Source organism: Nicotiana sylvestris, chromosome 10 (genome assembly GCF_000393655.2).
Source record: "Nicotiana sylvestris chromosome 10, ASM39365v2, whole genome shotgun sequence".
NCBI lineage: Eukaryota > Viridiplantae > Streptophyta > Magnoliopsida > Solanales > Solanaceae > Nicotiana > Nicotiana sylvestris.
Genome location: NC_091066.1, coordinates 55,532,592 through 55,545,015, shown reverse-complemented (window position 1 = coordinate 55,545,015; position 12,424 = coordinate 55,532,592). Strand labels below are relative to the sequence as shown.

The 12,424-nt window shown below is 38.8% G+C and overlaps 1 protein-coding gene and 1 non-coding gene across 2 annotated transcripts; one reads left to right on the top strand and one right to left on the bottom strand.

The window, feature by feature from the left end:
* Positions 1 to 8,392: 8,392 nt before the first annotated feature.
* On the bottom strand, positions 8,393 to 10,124 carry LOC104226879 (uncharacterized). The gene is made up of 2 exons (XM_009778974.1): positions 9,931 to 10,124; positions 8,393 to 9,332 (listed from the first exon to the last, which is right to left on the bottom strand). Exons 1-2 carry the CDS (start codon positions 10,122 to 10,124, stop codon positions 8,393 to 8,395), a joined length of 1,134 nt encoding a protein of 377 aa, XP_009777276.1.
* Positions 10,125 to 10,179: 55 nt separating this feature from the next.
* Positions 10,180 to 10,286, top strand: LOC138880563 (small nucleolar RNA R71). The gene has a single exon (XR_011403297.1). It is a non-coding gene; the product is annotated as a small nucleolar RNA R71 (small nucleolar RNA).
* Positions 10,287 to 12,424: the final 2,138 nt, after the last annotated feature.

Below are 12,424 nucleotides of genomic sequence, written 5' to 3'. Positions count from 1 at the left end.
AGCAGTGAGAAAGCCTCTTGTTGTGGATAAAGCAACTCAAGATCGAACACGACCATGTACGCCAAGGGTTAAGGTTTTGATTGATTTATTAGGCAAACATCCTAAGAGAGTTAGGATAAATATAGTGGACAAAAATTCTGGAAGAATAGTTGAACATTACCAGCAGATCGTGTTTGATAATCTATCAAAATATTGTACTTGTTGTAAACATCAAGGGCATGATGAAAAATCATGTCGTTGGAGGATCGAGGAAAATAGGGAAGGTTCAAATCTAGTGGATAAAGTGGAAGGCTTGGATAGTCTTGACAAATTAGTAGGAGATGTCAGGGACAATCTTAATGCCAAAAGGGTTGGGCAACTAGAAGTTGAGGTAGCAAAATAAACAATGGTTGCACAGCAGGTTTCACAAGTCGATGGAGGAAAAGAAATTGTTAATAAGAACAATGAAAATATGATGAATCCAGCTGCTAAGGAAAGCACTGTAGGTGATGTTTCAAAGGTTGATAAGGGTCCACCTCTACCTTCACAAGATGTGCCTGCTAGAACAACCTTAGCAAGAATCTCCAATGTTGTGAATCCAATTGTCGAAGCTTATGACAAGTTGGCTAGTGCTGCAAAAATTTTGTCAACTGGTATAAGCTCAAAGAGAGTTGTTGATCGTGTTGAGGTAGTTGTACAAATTAATAAGGATTTGACAGCTGCTGAGCAAGCTTCTGGGGATCAGCTACAGGAAGGTAATGTGGTAATAAATAATGGTAAGTATCCAAGTGTTAAGGCTATCAATTTAGAGTCTAAGCTACCACATAGGTTGAAAAAGGAATTGTTGATAGGGCAGCTGGAGAAAAAGATAATGGAGGAAAGGATAGGGTAAATGTAGGACCTATTTCTTTAACTGATAAAGCTGGTTCTGAGGCTAACTTTTCTCGAAAACTAACTGGAAGTGAACAGCAAAAAACTGGAAGGCAAATCTCTGTCGCAGAAGATGTAGCCCAGACTTCTGGGAAAGAAAAAGTTGAGAATAGGAGCATATTCTCCAGTAAAGCCAAAGCCTCATAGGGTAACAACATTGAGTCCCACGAGAAAATTGAACATTCATGCTCCTGTTTTCACTCCCAGAAATTCCCCAACTGCTGCTATGCCAAATATAGAAGCTGGAACTTTGGGTCACACTGCTGCGACATCTACCAAGCAGATAGTTACAGTGGAAACTGCACATCAAAAGGTAGCAACACCTACAAATATTGTGTAGCAGCAACAAACAAATCCAAACATCTCAACTGCTAATGCTAATGATGATCGAACAACAACAGCAACTCTAAAATCTAGGCAGCAACAACTTGTGACAACCATTCCTGTTATCTCAGTAAAGGAAAGAAAGCTTCTTGATGCAATGGTAAGCTCCAATCCTTTAAATTCTTTACATCCTACTGGTGTTAGCACTGGTCGTGCAAGTAGAAGCAGGAATAAGTTGCAAGTCATAGCACAACAACAACAAAAGGAAATATTGGCAAATTCTAAGGATGGAAACACCTTGGTAACACAAGGTGTTGATGAAGACTTGCCAAATCTGGTGCTTGCGAGTAGATATATATATATATGCAGAGTGGGAGGAAGATGACATCTTAAATCAAAGCCGGGCAGAGGCAGCAATAAAAGGTGATTTATCACCTATGCATAGCGGCAAAAGAAAGAAGTCACATACTAGAGAAAAAAGTTGGGACGGCAGGGTGAAAGAAGATGCAAATGTAAGGCAACTTCTAATGAGAATTGCCAAACAAAAGAAGATTACCCAAACTACACCTACAAAATCCAATCATTCAAAGAAGAAAGCATGAATTTTGAAGACATTTTGAAAAGGGTTGTTGATGAAGACAAGCGTCTACAAATTGAAGATTTCACAAGATTAGAGAAGAGAGAGCACTATAGTTGTTTCTTCATCTTTTTTACTCTACCATCACATTAGCATAGTTCTATGTAATATCATCACAGAGTATGTTATAAACTCTGTGATGATCATAGAATATTTAGTTCTAGATAGTTCTTTCTTTTACATACTTGTTAGTAGGTGAGGCTTTTTACTTTGCCTCAATAGGATTAGTAAAGTAAGGTTTAGCCCAGTTTGTGTTGCTCTTGTCTTATGCCTTTGGAAAGATATCCAAATGACTATGAGATTATATGCCCTGACTTTGTCGGCAGCTACACCATGATTCCTCTACATGAGGCTTCCATAAGGGCATTGTGAGGCGCAGAAGAGTGATTATATAGCCAAGGCATAGAGGCAACACTACTGGTGCTATTACCCCCTTATTTGTACTCTTCCTATGTGGTTCTTTTTGCTTTTTATTATTAATAAAACTACACCTAGGCACCTGGCTAGTGGATTGCTTAAAAAACCTTAAGGTCTTTGAGTTGGATCAGCGCATGGATTGCTTTAGTCGAGCGCCTGCGTAAGGGTCAGCACGAAATATAATATAAAACAAAAAGAAGATGTTCATACCTTAGTGGTGATGGTGCTTTCGAACCAAGGAAATGATCTCGCGGCTGCTATTTTTTGTCAATTTATCTCTTAGTCCCTCTGCTGGAGGGGACTTCAGCATTTTCAGCTAGTTGCGATCGTCTTAAAAGATCGTGTAGATGACATGTTGTGACTCGTCTGCCTTGTCCCTTTTGGCTATTTCCTTTTCTCAAGACCGATTTTTGGCTCGATCGCTAAGGAATTCCCAAAGATGGCTGTTGTCGAGTAACCGGGCCACTTCCTCTAGGAGTTGCCGACAATCTTCGATCCTATGCCCGTGCGTTTTGTAAAATTCGCATACTAAATTGTAGTTTCTTTGCAAAAGATCCGATTGTACAGGTCTGGGCCATATGGCGTCTCTGATTTTGCTGATGGCGAACATGATGTCCGATACATCGACATTGAAGTTGTATTCTGATAAGCGAGGCGCCTCTGTTGGCCTTGTGTTCCTATCGAACCCGACTCTATTGATAAGTCCCCAAGGGTTCTATACTCGGTCTATCCTTCTATCGTTGCGAGGCGGGTTGCGCCTCAGAGCGTTCCTTCTGTCTTCGGTGTACGGTTAGTATCTTTCTTTGTTTGACTTTGGCTCCTTCACCAAGAGTCTTCTCGGATATACTAAGCCCGAGAGGTCTCCCAACTGGTCATCTTCGGCCCTGATTTTTGACTGGTACCAGTTGTGGAGGTCGAACCAGGTCACAGCTGGATACTCGATCAAATTATATTTCAATTATTTTGAAGCCACCGAGCTTCGTTCATTCAGACCTTGAGTGAAAGCTTGCACTGCCCAGTCATCGGAGACTAGTGGTAGCTCCATCCGTTCTATTTGGAAGCGAGACACGAACTCTCACAGCATTTCGTTCTCTCTTTGCTTAATCTTGAAAACGTCGGATTTCCTTGTTGCTACTTTGATGGAACCGGCATGTGCCTTTATAAAAGAGTCTGCTAGCACGGCGAATGAGTCTATGGAGTTAGGATCTAGGTTGTGATAACACATCATGGCCACCTTCGAGAGTGTTTCCCCGAACTTCTTTAGTAAGACGGACTTGATCTCGGCATCCCTTATATCGTTGCCCTTTACTGCACATGTAGGCAGTAACGTGTTCATTAGGTTCCGAGGTCCCATTGTACTTTGGGAGTTCTGGCATTCTAAACTTCTTTGGAATGGGTTTCGGGGTTGCTTCCTCGGGGAATGGCCTTTTTATGAACTTCTTCGAATCTACACCTTTCAAGACCGGGGGCGCGCTCGGAATTTGGTCGGCCCTGGAGTTGTAAGTTTCGACCTTTTTGTCGTTGGCTTCTATCATCTTCTCACCTTACTCGATCCTCCTGGTGAGATCCTTGATCATTTTTACGATGGAAGGATCGGTCATCGACCCGTTATTGCTTGATCTCTCCGGTACCTATTCAGCTGGGGGAGCTGTCCCTGGTTCTACCGTACTAAGAGTTTTCTGTTGACTTTGTAGCTGAGCGATAGCTAGTTGTTGTGCCTGCAACATTTCAAAAATAACATGAAGGCTAACCTCCTGTTCTTCCCTCGCCGGGGTTTCCTGAGCTTCTTGTCGATCTCCTTGGTGCACACTATTGTTGGTGTGCGAGATAACATCGACGAGTTGAGTATCGCATGGGACCGCGTCTGCGGTAATTGGGTCCGGTATGTCCCCAGGGTTTAGTGGTGGAACACCAACACCTAGAACAGCCACATCGTTCTTTTCGTGATCCTCAGGATTGTTGTTTTCACCTCTGTTCACTGAGTTAGACATTTCGACCTGAAATCGAAGATCTTGGACAAGAAAAAGCGTGAAAGCTAACTTGCGTTATAGGACAAAACTAGCAAGAAAATAATCACAATTATTTTTATCCCCACGATGGGCGCCAAACTATTTACCGTGAAAATGGTAATAACAATTAAATTTGTTGATGTGACTCTAAAAATACGTGATCTATTTTTATGCTAGTTTGTTAAGCAGTTGTTGCTAAGTATATGAGATTTGGAGACAAAATAAAGTGAAGAAAGGAACTACAATCAAACCGATAGGTTGGTTACTCGGGGCCTCAAGCTTGCCGATTTGGAGCCTCGAGGTTGATCCTGGGCTCGGCTACGAGCTATTGAGGGTAACTGCTATGTGACTAACAGTTATAGTAGGATTGACAGAGGCTCTTTATGGCCAATGATAAGCAATAAATGATGAACAAAATAAGAAGGTAATAAATGAAAGCAATAATATCAAGAGAGTATATGAGAGAGCAAAGAGAATATTTTCTATATTTCTTGTGGAGCAATTGGAGTAATAGACGAACCCTTACAACGTGTCAAAGACCCCCTTTTTATAGGAGGGGAACTTCAACATAGTACAAAAGCATGAATTACAAAAGTAGGAGGATTGGACAGCTAGATGACACCAAGCTCTACCAGTAATAGCTGCATGCCTAGGGAGCTCTCCAGTCCTATCATAACCACGAGCAACATTATCGTTGGTTGTTCTTTTGTTGGGTCCAAATGCACACGTAAGTATACACGGTCCATAAGTAATAAAGTGATAAGAAAGTATCGTTTCCACGAGAATTTATAATCAACTATTATCCAATCTAAGCTATTTATAAATTTAATGCTCAAGTGAGTGTGAAAAAGATGATAGAGAATTTTATAACTAAATTACTACGAACTAAAATAATAAGCAAGCAAGAAAATAAGATCGCAAATAGAGCAACCAAACACTTAGGTAGAATTCAATGATATGGGGCTATTCTAGGGTTATGGGATTAACACCTCTCCTATTGCATTTTTCGGGTTGATCTAATCACTTGACTTATATAATTTGTTGATTAGCAAGGTTTATTATGATCGCGAAGATTTTTCGACGATTTGCTCGCCTATTCGAACCAACCTAAGACTATATGTCTATAGAACAAACTTGACAATACCACACGTATATTTTTTGTGCAAAAATAACCAAGTAAGGCAACTAGAATATGTTTATCCTAATCACGAATCTATTCTTTGATGCCCAGATTCAAGAACTTACTCTATTCAATCCTATATGCAATCTATAGTTCCCACTTTCGAGTTAAACTATAAATTCGTAGGTAGTACTCTATTGTTACCTACGCAATAGAATAATTAAGTGCAAGATTGAATAAATAAATTAATATGTTAAAGTCAAGCAAAACAATCAACCGTCAATTTACGATAGTCAAAAACGACCCATAACCCCATAATAAGAAGGTTCTTAACCACTCATGTTCATAACAATCATCAAAATATTGTTTTCAAACGTAAAAGCTATGAATACTAGAAGAAGAATGGAAGAATTGATGAATTTCATGCTCCCTAGTGTTTTGTACTTATGTTCTCTCTCAAAGATGTGTCTCCCTTGCCAAAACAAGTTTAGGTTTGCTTTATACGAGTTGGGGGAATCTTAGGGTCAAAATAGCCGAGTTCCGGGAGAAATAGGACAAATTCACGTCGTCAAAATAACAAATTCACATGCTACCCAGGGCGCTACACTATCCAAATTTCTTACTTTGTTCCCTTTTGCTTCAAATAGTGCACTTTCGTCCTACATTACCTCCGGATGACTCCTAACATAAAAATACCACGAATTAGCGCAAATTATTACATTACACATTCGAAATCTACGAAACATGAGTAAACTACGAGGCAATATGCATATAAATATATATATACTTTAAGCCGAATATCAACACCCCACACTTAGACTCTTGCTCACCCTCGAGAAATGGAACTATAAACTACACCCCAACAATGTACATCTCAATTAGGGAGGAGCAATTCAATTTTTCAATCATACTCTACCTTTGACTATAATCGATACTGGCAATCAAGCATGAACTTACGAAATTCACATTCTTCCCGTTTTAGACATGACTGAGTATACACAATGCAATTCAACCAATTCAAATAGCCTATCCATAACTACCCTACCTCAAGAGTCGTCTCATTACCGCTAAGCACCCTCAACTCGCGCACTCGCCCAACAAGAGAAGTTTACAACATTACCAATCTATCATGAGATCATGTGCCCTCACCAACAAATAAGAGAGTGAATATAGAAACAGTCCACACATTCAACTATGACTGAACATAACTTTAAGGACATCACACAATTGAACAAAAGTTGCTCACTCTCACAAAGAATTTCATGTGCATCCCGTGGTCGCACTATAAAATTGCCCTTAGTGTACATCTCTACTAATCTAAGCTAGTCAAATCTAGGATTAATTAGGACTTTATGGGTTATAATGTAGGATAAAGGACTGGTAGGATATATTTAGGAATAGTGACTACACTTAAGAATCGAACACTTATTCTTCTCAATCAATTTACTCGCCACAAACCATACACAATATAGCCCTTTTTCAATTAAGCACTTCTATGTTCCCACTAGCACGAATTAGTAACATTAGGAGGTGTATTTTTTTTCTTTTCTTCTTGACTATCACATTATTTATAAATTTTTTTCTTGCAAATATTTTTCTCTTTCTCACCTTTTGTTTCTACACACACTCCATATATTAAGGTTCATCGACTAGCGGTATTTTTTACAACTTTAGCGCACCTTATGGGCCCTTCCATGGTTTCACTCAAAAACGACTTCCCAAATCTCTCACCTTACTTCTTTTAGCAATTAAGTGCTTTCGGAGGCAAAGGTTCAACAAGCTCAAATTACGAAATAAATCAGGATACGGCTTGTAATGTGGGTGCCAAGGAAAAGGTTTGTAGGCTCAATGGATCTGGTAACGAAAATTGTTTATTTGTAAGTCACAAACACATCTATGATCAAGCAAAGAAACACCTACGTCATCTCCTAGACTAGCACAACTTAATGATTTTACTTTGATTGACATACGGGGCAAGTTCTAGACTACACAGGATAGCACAGAATAATATAAATCCTCACACACACTTTGCACATGACTCAATCAAGACGGTTTTGTTCAACTCTCAAGTCAAGCACGCACATATAGTTGAGAAATTTTAAGAAATAATGGACTAAATGACATACAAGTAAAACAACTGAGAATAGGAATCACAGAGTAGGCTATTTATATTACTTAGGCATCATAATTCAAATCAAATATAATAGGAAGACAGAGTGCATGTCATAGCGTAACGTGTCAGCACCAAACATGTCAACAGGTATCTCAGAGCAACTCTGTTTCATCCTATCCTACTCTTAAAAAAGTAAAAACAAATACCTGATTCAAGCTACACCCTTGAAAAAGAACTGGCGCCCAAAGAAAAACCAAGGGATACTACCTAACTATTCTAAAAAACAAAAGAAACTCTTTTTGGTGCTTTTTAATACGACCTTTATCCCTCAAGAAAGATGTCCAAGAGATCTATTGTCGGGAAAATTCCGAGCTTTCTCTAATATTATATATATATATATATATATATATATATATATATATATATATATTCGTCTTTTTAAGTCTACTACTCTAAACTACACTACTTCTAATTACGGGTTATAAAGAAAAAATTAATGAGAAAAGATTTTCATACAATTACACTCAGAAAGTAATTCCCCACCCCACACTTATGACATGCATAGTCCTTGATGCATGATCACAGAAAAAATATTAAAACAAGGATGAGAAATATTTCCTGAGACCCTCTAGGACCTAGCTAGCACATGATCCTCAATATTAAAGATCGGGACAACCCCACACTTAAGCTCAACATTCTCATCAACATCAACTTCGGGTACTCGTACTTCCCCTAATACGCAAAATAAAAATAAACAAAATGTAACACTAAAAGGAATAAAAATAAGAATAAATAAAATACATGCTGGGTTGCCTCCCAACAAGCACCTTATTTATATTCATGGAACGAATCTGCTACTCTGCTCAGGCTAGGCACTTTCGCTTCCTCCTTTTTCCATGGAGTTTTGTCTTTTTGCGCGCTCTAGGAGGATCTCCTCTTTCCTCCCTGACCCTTTTCTCTTTTACCTTTATACATTCAGCTCGCAAGACCACTTCTTCTAACTCGATTTTCTTTTTCATGCATGTAGACTCCACATAAGGACCTTGCTCTATCAATTTTGATTCTACCATAGAGATCATGCACAAATCCTCATAATGCTTAGGAAGGTTAAGTGCCTTGTACACATTAAATGTGATTTCTTCATCATGCACTCTCACCTTTAGCTTGCCCTCCCTCACATCAATAAGTGCCCCTCCAGTAGCCAAGAATGGTTGCCCCAAAATAATTGGAACCTCCTCATCGGCCATGTAGTCATGAATAATGAAATCGGCGGGAAAGATGAACTTCCTCACTCGCAACAGTACATCTTCAATAATTCCTTCAGGCACCGCTAATGATCGATCCGCTAGATGTAGAGTTATAGTAATAGGCCTGGGGGCTCCAAAATTGAGCTGCTTGAACATTGATAGTGGCATTAAATTAATGTTTGCTCCCAAATTGCACAAGGCTTTACCAACCTCGTGTTTTCCAATCGCCAAGGGGATTGTAAAACAACTAGGATCCTTCAACTTAGGCGGGAGCTTACTCTGTACTCTAGCATTCCACTCCTCAGTAAGTGCAACAGTTTCAAACTTTGTCAACCTTTTTTTATTGGCCACAATGTCTCTCAAGTACTTGGCATATTTAGAAACTTCTTGTAGCACTTCTATCAAAGGTAGATTCACCCGCACCTGGCTTAAGATATCTAAAAATGTTTTGTACTTGGAATTATCTTTCGACTTTTGTAACCTTTGAGGAAATAGTGGTGGTGGCCTTACCTCTATCTCCTTCCTATATTTATCATCTTTATTTTCAGCTCTACCTCTGGTTGAGGTACCAATCTTTCAAAAACTTCTTCAGACACATACGTTTTAGGTGGTACCTCCTCCAATGCTTTCCCACTTCTTAGATTAATTGCTTGCACTTATTCAATGGGATTCTTCTGGGTATCACTTGGGAGTGCCCCATTAGGTCTAACATTCTGAGTGGAGGTGACTTTCCCAACTTGCCTTTACAAATTCTTGAATTCTGTCCGAAGTTGTTGATTATCAAGACGGAGTTGTTGATTATTAAACAAGAGCTTCTTTAACAATTCATTCGTATTATCCTCTGCATGTTGTGGTGGAGTCTATGGTATGCTAAAATTTCCTTGAGGCCTGTTACCATTCTGATTACCATCCCAAGAGAAGTTAGGATAGTTTCTCTAGTTTGAATTGTAAGTGTTCCCATACTGAGTATTCTGGTTCATCGGACCCCTGTTGTGATGCCCCATATAATAAATGGATTCAAGATTCAATGGACAGTGGTTACTAGTGTGGCCTTCTCCACATTCTCACAATATGTAGAAATTAGTTGCACATGTTGCGCTTATTGCATCTGTTTCACTTGTTGCATCATCATCTTATTTACTTGATTGACTAACTTTGCTATACCTGCTCTCATGGCTGAGAAATCATCAAGCTCAATAACACCCGCTGCTCTTTGTTTAAGTGTTCTCCGTGGTTCCTCGTCTTCTTGCCAATTGTTATCGTTAGTACTGAAATTGTTCAACAGGGTTTGGATTTCAGTGTACGTCCTAGCCATGCAACTATCTCCACAGGTTGAATCGAGATTCATCTTCGATGCTTCGTCTAACCCATCAACAAAAGTATGACCCAAGACTTCATCAGTCTGACAGTGATGTGGGCAATCTCTAAGTAGCTTTTTATATCTCTCCCAAGCTTGACATAGAGTCTCGCCATCTTTTTGTTGAAACCCCAGAATTTGGCTTCTCAATGACTTTGTTTTCCTTGTGGGAAAGAATTTGATAAGGAATTTCCGTGCTAGATCATCCCATGTTCAGATTGAGTTTGTTAGCTCTTTGTTCAACCACTCCTTTGCTTCCCCCAACAGATAAAAAGGAAACAAGATCAGTCTGACATAGTCCTTAGGGACGTTCGGATAGTTGTATGTATCTGTAATCTCCAAAAAATTCAATATGTGCCTCTGCGGATATTCACGTGACAACCCCACAAATAGCCCTGTGGATTGAATCAATTGCACCATGTGTTACTTCAGCTCAAAATGCCTAGTTATATCAGGCTTCACGATAGCCTGAGTCATGTTTGCGAGACTAGTCCTTGCTGCCTCAATTACCGATCTTTCTTTATTTTCTGCCATCTCGATTGGTTGTAGTTGGACTATAGTTTTTGCTCTTTCTTCCGCCTCCCTCCTTAACCTGTGTAAGAGTCTTTCGTGTTCAGGATCAGGATGAGGAAGGTTGTTCAAACTGTTTCTTCTTCTTAGCATTCAAGGCAAACAACTGTAGAGTCAGAAACAGACAAATAGATTAACATTTGAACAAAACAAAGAAGAGGTTATTTCAAACAAATAACTAATTTCTACATCCCCGGCAATGGCCCCAAAAATTTGTTGGGTTCAAATGCACATACAAGTATACGTGGTCGACAAGTAATAAAGTGATAAGAAAGTATCATTCCTTTTCCTACAAGGACTTATGATCAACTATTGTCCAATCTAAGCTATTAATAAATTTAATGCTCAAGTGAGTATGAAGAAGATTATTATGATTTTTATAACTAAATTGCTATGAACTAAACTAATAAGCAAGCAAGAAATTAAGAATACAAATAGAGCAACCAAACACTTAGGAAGAATACAATGAGATGGTGATATTCCAGGGTTATGGGATTAATGTCTCTCCTATTCTTTCGGGTTGATGTAATCACTTGACTTATCTAATTTGTTGATTAGCAGGGTTTATTATGCTCACGAAGTTCTTTCGACACTTTCCTCACCTATTCAAGCCAATCTAAGACTATATGTCTATAGAATCAAACTTGATGAGAATGCATGTATATTTCCTACAAAAATAACCAAGTAAGGCAACTAGAGTATGTCTATCTTAATCACGAATCTATTCTCCGATACCTGGATTCATGAACTTACTCTATTCAATCCTATATGCAATCTATAGTTTCCACTTTCGAGTTCAACTATAAACTCGTAGATAGTACTCTATTGTTAGCTACGAAATAGAATAATTAAGTGCAAGATTGAATAAATAAATTAATATGATAAAGTCAAGCAAAACAATCAACCGTCAATTTACAATAATCAAGAACGACCCATAACCCCAGAATAATGAGGTTCTTAGATACTCATGTTCATAACAATCATCAAAACATTATTTTCAAATATAAAAGCTATGAATACTAGAAGAAAAATGGAAGAATTGATGAATTCCGTGCTCCCGAGTGTTTCGTACTTGTGTTTTCTCTCTCAAAGTTGCGTCTCCCTTGCCAAAATAGGTATAGGTTTGCTCTTGGGGTAGAAATAACTGAGTCGCGGGCGAAATATGACAAATTCACGTCACCAGTACCCAGGGTAGCGCGGGACGCTAGCCCTATCGCTGAAATTTTGTTCTTCTAGGATTTACGCCACAGGTAGCACCCCACGATACCCAGGGCGCTACACTGTTCAAATTTCTCACTTTGTTCCCTTTTTGCTTCAAATCATGTACTTTCGTCCCACATTACCTCTAGATGACTCCTAACATAAAAATACCACGAATTAGCGTAAATTATCACATTACACATCCGAAATCTACGAAACATGAGTAAAATGTGAGGCGATATGCATATAAATATACATACTTTAAGCCGAATATCATCTTTCATTAACAAAAGAAATTGCAATATCACATCATTCCAGAAAGGAATGATTCAAATGGAAAATGGCACGAAAGGGTGTAAAAACGCATTCAAGAATTTCGTATTGATCTGAAATATCAGTGCAACCAAATCAAGCAAAGCAAATGAATCGGGGGAATTAATAGTGTATGTCAAGAAATTACCATGGTCCAACTTCTATGATTTAAGAAGGGGTCGTTTGGTTGGGAAATAAACTATCCCATG

What these genes read in the sequence shown, in the direction of transcription:
- LOC104226879 (XM_009778974.1), bottom strand. Translation starts at nt 10,124, where the DNA reads ATGAATCTCGATTCAACCTGTGGAGATAGTTGCATGGCTAGGACGTAC. An exon ending in ATGAGAGCAGGTATAGCAAA is followed by an intron (nt 9,333 to 9,930) that starts GTTAGTCAATCA and finishes TACCTCAACCAG; the next exon opens with AGGTAGAGCTGAAAATAAAG.